Consider the following 16,598-nt stretch of genomic DNA (forward strand, 5'->3'; position numbering starts at 1 on the left):
CGGGTGGAGGAGGGAGGCTACCTGTCTCGGCGGTGCTTCTTCACACTCTTCTTCTTCTTGCGCAGCGGCGAGGAGCTCCCACAGCTGGGGACAGAGGGGGTGGGCTCTGGTGAGGCAGGGGCCCAGGATGGGGAGGGGAGGCTGGGACTGTGTACAGAGCCCCTGAGGGTCGGGAGGGTCCCGGCCCCGGGTGGGAGGGGGAGGTTGATGGAGCCTGCCTGTGTTGTACCCCAGTCACCCTTCCACCCCCTATTTCAAACCCAGAGGCCAGAGGCTCCAGGGGTGGGGCGCCTGTCGCCTGTGGGGCAGTGTCCGGGGCCCAGGCTCTGGGGGATGGGCTTGGGGTCCCCTCCCCCCCATAGCACAGCCCTGAGCCCACTTTCCCCGCTGACCTGCACTCAGAGTCCAGTCTCCTCTTTTTGCTGAGGTGAATGCCAGGGGAGAAAGAAGGACAGACAGATAGATGGAGGGGTCAGTGTGGGTGGCAGAGTGTTGCCAGGTGTTTGGCTTGGGTGGGGGAGGAGGGGCTTATAGAGAGGGCTGAGTCACCAAACCCCAGGCTAGGCACGGCTGTGGGGGGTTCTAGACCCCTGGGAGGGGAGGAGGGGAGTGAGAGCAGGAGGGAAGAACCCAGGGGTAGGGTCAGTGTGTCCAATCCCGGGGGAGCGGGCAGGTGAGTGTGACAGGGACACTCAGGGAGGGGAGGGAACTTGGGGGAGAGGAGGGGCTCAGCGAGGCAGTGGGGTTCCAGCCGAGGGAGGAGGCTTTGGACACCGTGGGGGGCGGCTGAGAGGAGGGGAGAGGGGCTCGGCGAGGGGCTGTCCCGCCAATGCAGAGGGAAGGCGGTGGGGGAGGCCCAGCGCCCCCGCTCCCCTGGGCGCGCCCCTCACCGGCTCCTCCGGTGGCCGCCTTTCTTTTTCTTCTTCTTCTTGGGAGGCGGCGACGCCGAGCTGCTGGACCAGTGCTTGGTCCTGGGCGAGAAAGGGCCAGCGCGGCGGTGAGGGGCGCCCGGCGCCCGCGGCCCCCCCAGCCCTCGCCGCGGCGGCGCTGACCTGTACCCCCGGTGCCCGCGGTAGCAGGCGGCCGGGCAGTCGCAGTCCACCGGGCCGTCGTCGTCGTCGTCGAAGGGCGCGTACTCGAGGCCGCGCTCGGCGCCCCTCGCTCAGCCGCGGGGTCTCCGCCACGCTGCCGGCGACAGGGACGCTCACCACCCCGCTCCCCGCGGCGCCCTGGGGCGCCGGGGTCGGCGGGGTGGGGAGACTTGGGTCACCCACCTGGGCGCTTCCCCTCCAGGAGCCCCCCCCCCCCCCCCCCCGTGGCGCCCTATGTTGCAACAGAGAAAGGAAGCACGCTCTCCCTCTCCCTCTGCCCCCCCCCCAAGCCCCCTCCTCCTTCAGGAGGCCCCTCCCCTCCTGAGCCCCCCACTCCCTGGCAGAGCGCCTTAACCCCCTCTTAGCTCCCCCCTTCCGGAGCCACCCTCACAGATGTCCATCCTTCCTTCCTCGCCGGCCTGGTCCCTGAGCCTCTGCCCCTGGCTGAGTGCCTCCCCCCCTTCCTCCAGCCCTGGCGGGGGTGCTCTGAAATATTCCAGCCTCTTCCCGCCCTCCCCTCCGCGGCACCCGAGGCCTCGCTGCTCGTCTCGCGGCGGCCGAATGTCCCCATCAATCACTGCCTGCGGCGGCGCGGCCGCGGGCCTCCCCGCCTGGCCTCGCGGCCTCCCCATCCATCTTGCCGGCTCCCCTCTGCTCAGCGGGGCGGCCGGCCTCCTGCTTCTGGCTCAGAGCCCCCAGCCATCCTCTGCCACAGATGTTTGCTCCCTGCCTGTGCTTCCCCGAGTAATTCTTTCTTCCTAAAGGCAGCTGGGCCCAGACCAGAGTTTTGAAGCCAGGCGGACCTGCCTTCATCACATCCTGTCCCCAGTGAGACCCAGGCTGTGAGACCTGGGGCAGGTCTTGTCCCCTCTCTGATCCTCTTCCCCAAGGTAAGGATGGAGATTCTCTCACAGGGCTGCTGGGAAATTCACCAGGGGAGTGGGGCTGTGCTCCCTCCCTCCCTCCCTCCTTCCTCCCTCCCTCCCTTCCTCCCTTCGTTCCTCCCTTCCTCCCTCCTCCTCCCTTCCTCCCTTCCTCTCCTTCCTTCTCCTTCCTCCCTCCCTCCCTTCCTTCCTCCCTCCCTTCCTTCCTCCCTCCCTACCTCCTTCCTTACTCCCTCCCTTCCTCCCTTCCTCCCTCTCTTCCTTTTTTTCCTTTTTTACTTTTTACCTTGAAATACTTTAAAAAAACACAGGACAACTACAAAAATAATATAAACCCCATACAGAGAACTCCAACACACCCCCCCACCCTTCCCAGACACCCAGATCCACCACCCTCAACATTGTGTCACATTTACTCATCACTCCAACCATCCATCCACCCACCCAACCACCCACCCACCCTCCACCCACTCATCCATCCACCCACCCACCCATCCATCTATCCATCAGTCCATTTTCTGAATACTTGAGTCAGAGGTTTGTATATATCCTGCTCCTCAAACACATAATACTTCCATGTAAAGTTCCCAAGAGCAAGGATATTCAGTTATGTAACACACCTTAAGTGCAGTTAGCAATTCAAGAAATTTAACATAAATCTAAAGCTCGCAGTCTGTATTCCAATTTTTTCCATATGTCCCAGTAATGCCCCTTTGAGCCTTTTCTCCTCTCTTGCTAGACCTGTATTGCATTTGTCAGTGCCTCTTCAGTTGCTTATTCTTTTCTTTAATTGTGGGAACCTACACCTTCCATCTCAACCACTCCCAAGCCGTCCCCTCACCACCTGTCATTACTAAAACTTTCCCATCTCCCCAAACGAAAAAACCTATACCGGTGCTGCAATGACTCCCCATCCCCACTTCCTCCTGTCTCCAGGAGCTGGCATACTCTCCGATATTTTCTTTGTAGTTACCATGGGGTTTAAATGTAACATCCCACATCTGTAACAGTCTCATTGGCTTTGACCTCCTGGGGCCCAGCTCGAGCGTGAGCCCCTCCGCAGCCGCCTGTTTCATTCCTGCTGCTTCACACATCCTGCTTCCAGATGAAATGGCTCCCAGATGAAAGCCTGGCCTGGCTGCAGCAGAACCCCCGGGGCGCCCTGAGCCGTTCACCTGGCTCACCCCTTCCCCGCCCCCAGGGCTTGTCCCTTCCCTGCCCAGAGCCGGTGGCCAGCGCTTGGAGGGTGGCGCTCGGGAATCACCCCGATGGTTCTGGCCACGCTCCCTGAGCCTGAAGGTCCCCATCTATGCAACACGGCCAAGGGTCTCCTGGCTTTGAGGAGAGGATGCCGTCAGATCCTGCTGGGGAAGCCCCCCGAGCGGGTGCCATTCCAGGGAGAGGAGGGGCCGTGACACACAAGAAGAGACACACCGCCACAGGGGCGGGGTTTCAGGGAAGAACCTCCCTGGGGAAGCTGCGCCTTGAATCTTTGAAAATCTGATCTTGTTTAAAAAGGGGGAAAAAAAAGAGAAAAGAATGTAACTCACATATGACAAGGTTAGCTAGCCTTGAGGCCAGTCTCCAAAAGGCCATTTAATTCCCAAAGGCCACCTGGGTCCTGACAGCCTTGAAGTCGCACAGGTGGCCCCGGAGGCTTTCCGGGGGTGATGGAGGCTAGGGCGTGCCATGCCCCTGCCTCTGCAGAGCCAATTCCGCCACCCCCCTTCGTGGGACTTCTCTGCTCGTCCCCCACCCTCCTCTTCCTGAAGCTCTTGGCCTCCTACACCCTGTCCCTGTCCCAGAAATCCCCAACTCCCTCCACCTGCCAGGGCCCATCACCCTCTCCAGGGCCCTTCAGCCACACAAAGGCCTGACGCATCCAACCCAGACTTCAGCAAAACACAAAATTGTGTGGGTGAGCCGGTGGGAGGAGGAGGGAGCTTCAGTTTATCCTGCACAAAATTGATGAAGTTTATTTACCAAATACAAGATCTCAGTTTGGGCATTGCCTTCTGCAGGAATCCTTTTTTTTTTTTTTTTTTAATTTAAATTGTATTATAATAACCTATCTACAACATAACGGTTCCCGGCTTGGCCACGTCCAAGTGCACAATTCAATGGTGTTAATTGAATTGTCACCACCACGCAGGAATCCTTCCTGGCCCTCTAACTTTCCAGGTGGGTGAGCCCCGAGCTCGCTGCTCTCTGAGTTTCCTCCTTCACTTGCTCCTTCCCTTACTGTCCTCTTTACTCCGCTGAGCACACCTCTCAGGATACCCTTCCCTTCCCCCTGGAATGGAACTCCCCACCCCACCCCTATTTGATTCTTTCTTCCGGGGGCCTTATCATTTGGCCTCGCTGACTTTCCAGGAGGTTTACCTGGGATCTTTCTGCTGGGAGCTTTGAAAGACAGGTATGGGGGGAAGAGCTGCAGGCTCAGGCAGGGGTACATGGTCTCAGAACCTTCTCATAAGACGTGTCCTGGGAGTTCCAGGGGGTACGGAAAGGCCTGGGGCGGGAGGGCTCTTTTGCTGGCTTCGGGCTGCTGCAGCACTCCTTGTGCTTCCTGGGTTCTCCTCTCCTCCCTTCCTCCATGGTACTAAGACTGACAGCAAGGCTCTTGAGTGTTTTAAATAGCTCCGCACAGTTCACAGAGCCCATTCAGAGCCATTTCCTGGTTTGGAGAAATTACGAGCCCCCTCCATTTTACAGAGAAACCCGAGGCCCAGAGAGGGAAAGGGTCTATGGTCCTGGGACTTTTCAGCAAAGCATGTTAGGTTCAACTACCCAGCGGGCTTTAAGAATTAAAGTGTGAACAGGCCCGCCCTTGACCTTGCTGGCTGACCTTCCCAGCTGTAGAGACGAGCCAAAGCTAGGTGTTTGAGCTCAGCCATCCCCTCCCTACTTTCTGGATCCGGTTGTTGGGGAGTGTGCTGAGTTCTAGACTGCACATTTTATGCTCTGAAGTTCATGCTCGTTAGTTAATTGACAGCTTACCACGTGCCTGTGAAGTAATGGATGGCAAACGGAGCCCCACGGAGCTGACGAGAGCGAGTCTGCTCCAGGGGGGCCAACAATGCATCAAGGTTGAGCGCAAAGTGCTGCATGGGATGCAAGGGTGGGACGGACAGCCATAGGCAGTGCTGGACCGGGGAACACTGCCCATCACAGGCTCTTTCTCATGCCAGCAGTTCAGCTAATTAACTGGTTCTGTTTTCCATTAGCCAAGAGCATAAGGGCCAACTGACAGATGAATGAGCCCAGAGGAGGCAGAGGGTTCCAGGCACAGGGACTGCCCTCGGCTCAGTCACTCAGGCAGGGAGTGGTGCCTGCTGGACGCAGACAGCAGGAAGAGGAGGCCTGCAGCCTCTCCTCTAGCACCCCAGGAAGCAGGGTGCAGCTGGCAGCCACCAACCTGGAGCCAGGGGACGGGGTCCATGCACTGTACGTATTACTGCTCACAGGAATCCTGGACGTGGGAACCTTGTCAACATCCCACGTGGAGGGTAAGGGGATGAGGCATAGAGAGGTCAAGTGATGTGCCGAGGGTCACCGCATATAAAATCAGATGCAGGGAAACGGATTTGGCTCAACAGATAGAGCGTCCGCCTACCACATGGGAGGTCCAGGGTTCAAACCCCGGGCCTCCTGACCCGTGTGATGAGCCGGCCCACGTGCAGTGCTGATGCGTGCAGGGAGTGCCACAAGGGGTGTCCCCCATGTAGAGAAGCCCCACGTGCAAGGAGTGCGCCCCGTAAGGAGAGCCGCCCAGCACGAAAGAAAGTGCAGCCTGCCCAGGAGTGATGCCACACGTTGATGCAAGATGATGCAACAAAAAGAGACACTGATTCCCAGTGCCACTGACAAGAATACAAGTGGACACAGAACACACAGCGAAAGGACACAGAGCATGGACAACGGGCGGGGTGGGGGAAGAGGAGAGAAATTAAAAAAAAATTTTTTTTAAATAAATAAAACTAGTTAAAAAAAACCCATAAGTTAGAAAAAAAATGAAAAAAAAATCAGATGCAGAGAAAACCCAAAAGACAGGAGGAGATGCAGCACGTTGTTCACTGCGTCTGTGGCAGGAACTTGTTCATGAACAGCCTTTTCCATACACCCTTTCTTCTTTTGTTTTATTGCATATAAAAACAATTATCCCTTAAAGGACTGGAAAAAAAGAACTGATATGATCCAACTATGAGATGAAGAGAAAACACTGTGTTCCAAAGAAGAGAAGAGTCTGCTTTTATCCCCGGGAAGCTGAGTGAAGCACCTTTAGGAGGCAGCATTAAATGACGTGTTGCGGGGGTTAGAGCAAAGGCCCGGCCTGAGCAGAGGCGTGGAAGTGGGCACTGCGGGCGGGGCAGGCTGGCAGGGGTGGGCACTGCGGGCGGGGCAGGCTGGCAGAGGTGGGCACTGCGAGCAGGGCAGGCTGGCAGGGGTTGGCACTGTGGGTGGGGCAGGCTGGCAGAGGTGGGCACTGCAAGCAGGGCAGGGCTGGCAGAGGTGGGCACTGCAGGCGGGGCAGGCTGGCAGAGGTGGGCACTGCAGGCGGGGCAGGCTGGCAGGGGTGGGCACTGCGAGCGGGGCAGGGCTGGCAGGGGTTGGCACTGTGGGCGGGGCAGGCTGGCAGAGGTGGGCACTGCAAGTGGGGCAGGCTGGCAGGAGTTGGCACTGCAGGCGGGGCAGGCTGGCAGAGGTGGGCACTGCGGATGGGGCAGGCTGGCCAGAGGTGGGTACTGTGGGTGGGGCGGGCTGGGCAGGGGTTGGCACTGCGGGGTGGGGCAGGCTGGCAGGAGTTGGCACTGCGGGTGGGGCAGGCTGGCAGAGGTGGGCACTGTGAGTGGGGCAGGCTGGCAGGGGTGGGCACTGCGGGGTGGGGCGGGTTGGCAGGGGTTGGCACTGTGGGCGGGGTGGGCTGGCAGGGGTGGGCACTGTGGGCGGGGCAGGCTGGCAGAGGTGGGCACTGCGGATGGGGCGGGCTGGCAGAGGTGGGCACTGCGAGCGGGGCGGGCTGGCAGGGGTGGGCACTGCGGGCGGGGCAGTATGGCCATGGCACGGCACATGCTGAGATGGGAGCACCCGCTGAGTCTGGAGTGGGGAGAGCCTTGAAGGCCAGGCACGGGAGTCCGGCTTTCTCTCGGGGGATGGGGAGCCACATCAGGTTTCTGTGGCAAAATAGGACTCTCCACATTCCATCAATTTCCAAAGATCAAAGCTTGCCCTTTCTCAGGGTCTAGGGAACCTGCCTCCTCCTCTTCCTCACGTCTCTCCCAGATTAGAGCACCTGCCGCCCCCTCATGTTCCCTGCAGCTTTGCCCCGTCGGAGCCCCCTTCCAACGGGGGTGTCCCCAGATGCCTGCTCTTCACATCACACCTCCTCTCAGAAACCGTCACTGGGTACGGAAGCTCTATTTTACGCAAGATTTTTCTGTGAAACCTATTTTTGCTTTTTGAATAAACAAACAAAAACAAAACTTCTCTGGCTCCCACCCCCCGGCGATCAAGTGCAGACACTCCAGCAGGACGAGGCCACTTCCAATGTGGAGAGTAGACCAGCTCAAGAGGCTGTCACTCAGGCCAGGTACGCAACCAGGAAGAAGGACGGTCCCCTGCTCTTGTTGTGACCCTTCCCAGGGGAGAAGCCACAGGCCAGTAGGCTCTGGTGGCAGGGATGCCGAGGCTTCAGAAGTGGGGGACACGGCTCGCTCTCTCCAGAAATGTTGTGAAAGGCAGACAAATGTGGCTGGTAGCTGGAGGAGAAGCAGCGTGGAGGGAGGGATTTCTTTTTTAGGTCAGGAATTAGGTTAAGAGGGAGGAGCCCGGGAGAAGGAAGCGCTGCCGGCTGGAGCGGGAGGCGGGAGCGGGGCAGCTCCACGCAAGAGCCCTGAGGGGACGGCACGACCGAGCCCTGACGCTGGACGGAGGAGGGAGAGGCTGGGTCCCAGGAAGCCCTCCTGGGTTTGGTGGGTGGCGGGGGCAGACGCAGAGAGAACCCGGTTGTTAGGAGGTTTGAGAAGGGAGCGGAAGGGCGGCCTGCTCCCCTGGGGGCTGCTGAGGGAGAGAGGGGGCGCGGAGCAGAAGTTGTTGAGGGGTCCTGTGAGCCAGGGAGGTTCAAGAGGAGGTGGTGGTGGAGCCAGCTCGGAGCCAGCTCGGGGCCAGACGGGGCGAGCACGCAGGCAGGCTGAGCCTGGCTCCCCCACAAGCCTGAGGCTGCCTCCCACCCCGGCCAGAGAGATGCGGGTTAGGTGGGGTGGGGTGGGCAGTCCTCGGTATCCTGACAACACGGAAGATCTGCAGAGAAGGGCTTCCCCACCCAGGGGCGGTCTCTTCTCGAGGTGCCGTGGCCCCTTCAGATGGCGGCCACAGGAAAACCCCCTCTGGAGGCACTGCCATCGGTTTATTTTCATGGAAGGAGAGGTGAACAGGACCTTAAGGCCCTCAGCCAGACAGCCGGCGCCAAATCCTCCCCCTAAACGGCCAGCAGCGTCCATCCTAGCCTGTCACCCACCCTTCCGCCGGAGAAGCACGTGACGGCGGCGCCGGGTGGAGAAACCTGGGTTTGGCAAGGAGATGGCCCATCAGGGTGGCCGTCCTGCGAGTCCCCTGGGTGCTCACCACCTGCCCGGCTGGATGGCCGTGGGCGCAGGCCGCTCCCGCCTCCCTCCCCCAGCAGCCTGCTTCACTTAGTGCATGGTTTTGAGTGGCTCACACTTCTCCAATCGGAGACAAAATCGACCTCCCTGTCTTCCCCATGAACCCAGAGCCCACCAGGGCTCCCCGTGTCTGTCTGCCCAGGGCAATGGCATGCGTGTGGCAGCTCCTACTTCCAGAGCACGTGCTGACCCTGGAGCCCTTTTCCCAGGTGGTAATAACTGGGGCGTAGGGGCCTGGCTGGGATCACCGTCAGTCAGTGAAACGTGGGGGGGTGGGCTTTTCTAGGGTCTCCTGATTTGCAGCACAGGGGTCCCTGAGCCGAGCTCTGGACTACCTCCCCCATCCCTCCCATGGCTGAGCCACACATGGGACCAGGGGAGGGCAGGGGAGGCTCCGGTGATGCCCAGGTGCCCAGATGCCCCTGCTCTGTGGTCTGGGCCAGGCCAGCACCCTCTCCCCTCCTCTTCCTCACCATCCAGCCACACGAGGGAGCCCTTGGAAAGTCCCCTCTGGCCCCCAGCTGCTGCCCAAGCCGGCACACCCTCCCCCACGCAGGTGAGCACTCACATGTGGCCAGGTCGGTGCTCCCTGGTGATCACTCCCTCCTTCTCCATCAGCATCTGCCGGAAAGTCCCCACCTTCTGCCGGATCTCCTCCTCCGAGTACCTGCCGTGGCACAGAACTGGCTCTTACATGCCCACCTGCCTAGCCCCCATCCAGTCCATCCCCAGCCCTCGGTCACAGGGTGCATTCCGCTTCCAATAACTTGGTTCACAGAACCAAGCAAGCCCAAGACTTACCAATTTGCGCCAAAACAACCAACCAACCAACAAATCAACTAACCGAACCGAACCCGGCCAACCGGCCAACCAAACAACTGACCAACCAAACTTACAAACAAACCAACAGAAGGAGGAGTTGTTCCAGAGGTGGGGTGTCCGCCCAGGTGAGGCTGAGCCTTTCCTCCTTGCTCTCTCCCACGCCCAGGTAAGGCCTCCCTTCCACATCCATTTTAGTGTAAAGCAGGGAATCCTGGCCTGGCCTTGACACAGACATGGCTTTCTCTGCTTTCCTTATCATTGACACCTGACCTTCAGCCTTGGAAGGCACACAAAGCATCCTTACCTCTGCAAGGTCAAGGCTTGCCCAGGGTCTAAGAGGCAGACCCATTGCTCCCCTCTGCCCCTGGCCGTGGGGGTGCAGATGAAGCTTGGGCCTGAAATGGAGGCTCCTGACCTCCCAACTCCCCTCTCTCTCCCTCCCTGAGCCCGGTCTCTCCCTCCCTGAGCCCCGGTCTCTGGGAGCAAAGTTCCTGCTCCTCACCCCTCTCCCTGCACGGGGGATCAGGCTCTGTCCTCTGTCACTGTGACAGCCTGCCCCGGTCTCGCAGCCCACCCTGCATCTCCCCTTCCAGCTGTCTCCCTCCTGCCCCTCAAGGGTCTTTGCTCAACCAGCCCCTGGCTCTGTGCTCAGCACAGAGAAAATACTCAGCGTCTGTTACTGAATGAATTTTGGGGGTCTCAGACCCCACCATCTTCCTGGGCTTAAGGTCATTGTCCTTGTCAGAGATACGGTGGCAAAATAGGGAAGGGAGGCTTGTCTTGTCTCTGTCACCCGCTCGCTCTCCGCTCTCTGTCCCCACATCGCACCCCACCCTCAGCCTGCCCCTGGAAACTGCCTTGCTTCCTTGCTGGGATCCACCTCTTTTCTCCCTCTCACTTTCTCCTCCTCTTCCTCCCCACTTTTCAACAAGCAGTCACAGATGGACCCAGGCTTTTGGGAAGGCAAACTGGCCATTCCTCTGAAAAGTCTTTTGAAAAACGAGCACATCCTTTGACTCATCAATTAGCTTCTACATTGACTCTATGGAAATAATCACGGTGGAGCACAAAGATTCGACTCATTGGATGTTTACAGCAGATTGAATACCCCCGACCAGGTTAGGTGCCAGCGTTTGTGTTTCCATGGCAACTGGTACGTGCTGGATGCTGGCAGGTAGTTCACGCTCTAGTGATTCTGTGCTGACCTGTCTGCACCCTGCGCCGGCCCCAGGGGCCCCTGGGAGCAGAGGCCTTGCCTGCCTGGCTCACGGTTGCCTCCCCAGCGCCAGCACCATGCCTGCCTCATTGTGGCGTCCAGAAATATTTGAAAAATGAGTGAACGGTGACAGAGCGGTGCTGAGGAGTTGAATTCTCATTTTGGAATGATGGCCCTGGTGGCCGCGTGGCTGGAGGTGGGGGCCTGCTTTAGGCTGCTGCAAAGACCCAGGAAGATGGTGAAGGCAGAACTAGGCAGCAGCCCCTGAGAACGGAGGGAAAAAGCGACGTAAGAACATGTAGGAGGGACTTAAGAACAACAAGTCCCGCCTGGGACTTGAGGACCCAGGGAACATGCGCACGGGGCAGGGGGTGGCAATGGGGAGTACCGCTCACAGGATTAACCCAGTGTCCCCATGGCTGCCCCTGACCCCACTTAGGGGTCTGGCCAGCTGAAGATTCGGGCTGCCGTGTAGCCCACCGTGGGAGCGCTGGGTCCTGCCCAGCAGGGGGGAGGAGCGCCCCTCCTCCAGCCCCCCACCTCCACCCCAGGGGGCGCTGGCCCAGGCTGCCCCGTGTTCCTGCACTTGTAACCCAGCTTCGCCACGCTCTGAGTCCTGGCTCATCAGTGTCTCCCTTGGTCCCAGGCTTGGGTGCTTGACCTGGGGACACAGAGAAATTACTCCCCCGTCTCACCTTCTTTGCAGGGACAGGCTTGTCATTGTCACCAGGACAGAGGCAAACGCAGCCCAGGTCCTTTAGCGCTGCCCAGCCCTCCCACTCCTAGAGCTCCGGGAGGGAGGCAGAGCTGGCCGGGCCATCGGCCCGGGTCCGGACTAGGCAGGACCAGGAGAAGGTATCCCCAGGGTGAGGCTGGGCCAGATCCCCAGGTTCTTGAGGGGGGGCTTCTGGCAGGGTCTAAGCCCCAGGCTTGGGGGTCTGTAGGAGTGTGTGAAGGCTGGGAGGCAGGAATAAAAGCCCAGCGTTTGATTAAGACCTGGAGCAGCACATATGGTGGGGTGGGGGGCACGGGGTGGGGGTGGGGTAGGGCTCATCCCAGGCCAGTAGCACCAAGGCAAACTAACCAACTCCAGCACCTGCCTGCTGGAGGGGCTGGGGGGCCGGCTGACTAGACCAGCACAGATGCCTGGGGAGGGGTCCTCTCCACCCCAGGGTCTTTTGCTGGGAGAAGCTGGGGACCCAGGGTGTCACCTGCCTATTGGGTAAGAGGACTCAAGTGCAACGACCATATTTCTCAGGGTCATCCCTCTCGGGGAGGTCGGTGGTGCAGTGAGTACAGAGAGAGGCAGTAGAACCAGGCAGGGCTGGTTTGGAATCCTGGGATGCGCCCGCTTTCTAGCTCTGTGGACCTGGGCACCCTGATAAACTTCCCCTGGCCTTAGCGTCTGTGCCTGTGAAATGGGATAGCAATCCATCTTTCAAGGCTTACCAGAGACGAGTACAAAGCGCTTTGCACTGTGCCGGCATGTAGTAGATGCACAATAAATGGCAGCAACAGGGGATTATTTGTCCGGCAGCAGTAGGGACAGGTCCAGTCACCCCAGTTTCCCTGCTTTTTCCCACCCCAGATGCCTGCCAGGTCAGTGCAGGGCCAGGAGTTTGGGAATCACCTGGCCTCTTCTCTCTCTGCTTCCCGGGGAGGCAGAGGCTGGGATGGAGTGGGATGCCAGACCCCCCACTCCCTGGGAGGGGGCATTGCCTGCCAACTTAAGGCCATGCAGGGGGCCTGGCTGGCATGGCCAAAGCCTCAGACTCAAGGTCAAGGGCTCGAGGGGTAGGTGGGGGTGGGACACCAAGAAGGCAATGGTGTCTGTCTCAGTGCCCCCAGCCTCCTGGCTCAGATGCCCCACCCCCAGCCCCAGTTAGCACTGTGGTCCTCACCTCTCTCTACAGGCCAGGAGAGAAGGACATGCCCAATTCATTGTGGCTTTGGGGGCTACCTGGATCACCCTCTGGGGCAGTGGGGGAGGGGAATGGAGGGAGAGGCTTTTTTGTTGCTGTTGAGGTACTTGGGCTGGAGGTTGAACCCGGGACCTCATATGGGGGAGGTGGGTGCTACCACGGCTCCCCCGAGTTGGTTTTTTGTTTGTTTTGTTTTTGTTTTTAGGGCATACCAGGGATCGAACCCAGGACCTCGTATGTGGGAAGCAGGTGCTCAACCACTTAACATGCTCTCCAGGACTGCCTTTTAAAAGAAGTCTCTGGAGCGGACCATGTTTAATTCTGCCTTTCCTTGCTGGGGTCCAGTGCTTCCTGGAGCATCACTTCCTTGATCACAAATTTGATCTTCACCCCAGCTCGGTGGGGGGTGGGGTGGGAGGCTTTATTATTCCCATTTTACACATGAGAAACAGAACAGAAAGAGAAGAGGGCTCAAAGCCCCAAGCTTAGCCAGGACCAGCGCCTGGCTCTGTCCACCTTGCCGTGTCCTCACAAAAAGGGAGCGACAAGAAGTCGGGTAGGGTGGGGGGGGATGCTTGGGGCTGGGGTGGCAGCACCACATCGCACAGGTGGGAGGGCCCTTCCTCTGGGCCCCGCAGTGATTGCGGGGTGCCCGCAGAGGCTCCCGGGGGAGGTGACTCCAAGTGCAGCATCTGTCACCAGCAAATTAGCCGGCCATCCATCAATATTAAGGAGAGGGATTGCCTTTTAATGCGGCCGAAAGAATGCGTGTTCCTGTGACTGGCGCGAGTATTTGTCAAATGCTTAAGAACCTGGTAAATAAATGCGAATGACCCAGCGTTTCTAGAAAATGGATATTAATGGCTGCATGTTACGAGAGGGCACTACTGTTTATTGAGCACTTCCTGGGGCCCCGCGGGGGGCTGGGCAGCCCTGTTTGTGCCTTAATTCTCTGGACCCTCAGAGCAACGCCTTAAGGCAGGGACTGCTGTCCCTATTTTACAGTAAACCGCGGCAAGCCCAAGGTCACGGGCTGGACTCTTGGCCTTCACGGTGGTTGTGCCCGGCGCTCCAGGACCAGGCTGCCTTAAGGAACGGGGAGGGGGAGGGGGATGGGAAATCAGGAGCTGGCTTTGGGGGAGGCTCCTGTCTAAGGACCACCTCAAGGGCTCGGCTGGGGGAAGGGGCCCTTGCTGATCACTTAGAGACCAAGCGGCTGTCCCCAGAGAGACAGTGCGCTTGGTGCTGAGGGTCAAATGCCATCACCCTCAGCCTGAGGCTGCTCTCATCTGCTAATGACCCCACGTGTGCAGGCGGGGGCGGGGGCTTAGGGGAGAGCGCCTTGGTGAGAGGAAGGGCTCGGTCAGGGAGAGGTGATCGGGGTTCGGTGAAAGGATGGGGGAGGTTCAGTGAAGAGAAGGAGGCTCAGGGAGGGAAGAGGGGCTCAGGAAGGGGATGAGTTCATTGAGGGGACAGAGCTCTGTGTGGGGGGACAGTTTCCAAGAATAATGCACAGGAGGTGGCCCTTGTCTGCCCTGCTATCTCTGGGTCCCTAACCACAGCCACCTGCCCGCTCTCCTCCCTCCTTGAGTCTGCCAGCTCGGCAGGATTTGCAGGTTTAATTAAGGTCCATATCCACGCCCCACCTCCTCCTCAACCCCCGCCCCTTGGGATCTCATTTCCGTTTCCCACATCCACAGTTCATCAAACGTGATTTCATTGCCAGCTGGAGGCCTCCTGTCTTTCTCTCTTCAGCATCTTTCCATCCATCCACCCCTCTCTCCGGGGACCCTTCCCACCCCCACCTGGCCCTCCGTGGGAGCTGAGCACCAAGCTTCTGTTCCCTCCCTCCTCTCCTGCCCGTGGCCCTGCCTGGCAGCCAGCACTGGGCACGGGGGCCAGGCTCAGCCTTGCCCCAGCCTTCCGGATGGCCTTCAGCAAGTGGCTGTCTCTGCCGGGGCCTGTGTCTTTCGGCGCACCGCAGGGAGGGTGGCCCATTTCTTGGCTGCCTCCTGCGTATCCTGGATGGACAGGCAAGGGTGTGGTTTGGAGGGACTGCTCTGCACAGGACGGAGACCTCCAGGCCTGGGCCATAGGTGGCCAAGATGGAGCTCCAGGCCTCACTCCCTCCAGCACCACCCTCCTCCCTCAGCAGCCAGCCCACTAATTTCATAGCACTCAGGGCAGATGCAAAAGGGAACTCCTGGGACCTCGGCTGTCCTCAGAGCTGCACCAAGGGGGAATTCTTTGCTCTAGTTTCTTTGCCTCCAGCCCCAGGTGTGAGGTCTGTCCTGTCTCCACTAGACTTGAGTGGGGGGCTCCCTAAACCCTTACTGACTGATGGATGGAGTGATTGGCAGTGTCCTCCCGCACTCTGTCCTTCCCAGCCTGACAAACTCCTATTCATCTGTAAAAGCCCAATCGAATGTCCTCTCTGGGAACCGTCCCTGGCCCCCAGGATCTCTCCTTCACTGATCTCCTGAAGCCCTTGGCCCTCTCCTGTGCTAGGACTGATTTTAATCCACCTCCTGGTGGGGTTGATCAAGAACACGCCTATTTCCCTTCTTAGACTGTAGAACGGGGGTGGGGGTGGGGGGTGGGGGTGTGTCTTTGAGAACAGTCAATGGCTCCACACTGGCTCTGGGGCCCCAGCAATTGTCCAGCACAGCCCCTTGCACACTTGTGTGCCCCTGAGACCAGTTCCGAACTAGACAGGGCGAAACCTGCGCTAGCTTCTCAGGGCTGGCCGGGATCCTTTTGCTGAAACCATGGCAGGCCTGGCATAGGATAAGGGCCCACTGGCGTGGGGTGGCCAGAGCAGGGCAGCTCCATCCACCCATTTCACAGAAGAGGAAACCGAGGCCTCGAGTTGTCACTGATGTTCACATTCCATTCTGTCTGGCTAGACTAGATGCTTCTGGAAGGCAGGGACTCTGTAAATCCGAGCCCAGTTCGGAGCTTGACATCGAGCAGGGGTTCCAGGTCAGCTTATGGAATGAGTCAACTAACAAATGAATGAAAAGTGAGCTGGGAGAGCACGGGTTCCACTCCAACTGGTTCATCCTCTGGCCCCTTGCCCGGCACTCTGCTCCCAGGTCCCAACCCTTGCCCGGACTCAGCCCGTCGCCCCAACTCCGCGCGCACCCCACCAGAAGCCCTTGGGCTCCGCCCCAGCCCAGCCCGCCCCTCCCTCAGGACTCGCCCGTCGATCTTGACCTCGGCCTTCCCGTCCCGGCTCCGCCCTCGGCCGCGGCCCCGCCCCGCGCCCCAGGCTCTGGCGCGCGCCCCGCGGCCCCGCCGCCGGCTCACCCCTGCTCCTCCATCATCTCCTGCAGCTCCATGCACTTGAGCTCCACGCGCCGCTTGCGCTCGTGGTCCAGGATCTCGCGGTGCGCGCGCTTCACCAGGCCCGGCTCCGCGGCGCGCATCTCCTCCTCCGCCCGCGGCCAGGCCCCCGAGGAGGCGCCGGGCTGCGGGAAGCCGTTGGCGGCGTCGGGCGGGGACGGCAGGCTGGTCGCCCCGTTGTTCACCGTGGCGGACATGGCGGCTGGGTCCGGAGCCGCTGGCCGCGGCCGCCGGTCCTGCGGGACAGACACGGGGCGGGCTGGTCACTTCTCGGCCACCTGCTAAGCTCCTTCCTGCGCCCCGTTAATCCCGGCGGTTTAAGGGTCCGCTCACGGTGCTAATCTGCTTCGCTTCATGCTGGAGAGGGGGACAGGCGGCAGGTCTGCACGTTGGGGTCACTCCTCAGGGCATGAGAAGGGACTGGACGCTGGGCGGACCAGGGTAGATGGCCTCTGAGGGCCCTTGGCTGGGAAAGGTGGCATCTCAGGAGACTGTGGTGCCCCCACCCAGCCCCTGCCCACACACCTTGCCAACTCCCTGCTCAACCAAGTCGATCTCTGGGAGTCTGATTGTTTTATTTTTGTTTTTCCTTCAGGCTCACCCTAAACCTTGCCCCCCACCCCCCATTGTCCTGGCTCTGGCCTGTGGGGTGGCAG

The 16,598-nt window shown here is 59.9% G+C and overlaps 1 protein-coding gene across 1 annotated transcript in view; it reads right to left on the bottom strand.

The window, feature by feature from the left end:
* Window positions 1–16,173, bottom strand: part of SRRM3 (serine/arginine repetitive matrix 3) — a 34,790-nt gene extending 18,617 nt beyond the window's left edge. The window contains 7 exon segments of the mRNA XM_058285914.2: window positions 22–84; window positions 393–422; window positions 891–971; window positions 1,053–1,156; window positions 1,158–1,185; window positions 9,206–9,304; window positions 15,907–16,173. Coding sequence (XP_058141897.1) covers window positions 22–84; window positions 393–422; window positions 891–971; window positions 1,053–1,156; window positions 1,158–1,185; window positions 9,206–9,304; window positions 15,907–16,139 — 638 coding nt within the window. The 5' untranslated portion in view covers window positions 16,140–16,173.
* Window positions 16,174–16,598: the final 425 nt, after the last annotated feature.

This window comes from Dasypus novemcinctus, chromosome 23, assembly GCF_030445035.2.
Source record: "Dasypus novemcinctus isolate mDasNov1 chromosome 23, mDasNov1.1.hap2, whole genome shotgun sequence".
NCBI classification, from domain to species: Eukaryota; Metazoa; Chordata; class Mammalia; order Cingulata; family Dasypodidae; genus Dasypus; species Dasypus novemcinctus.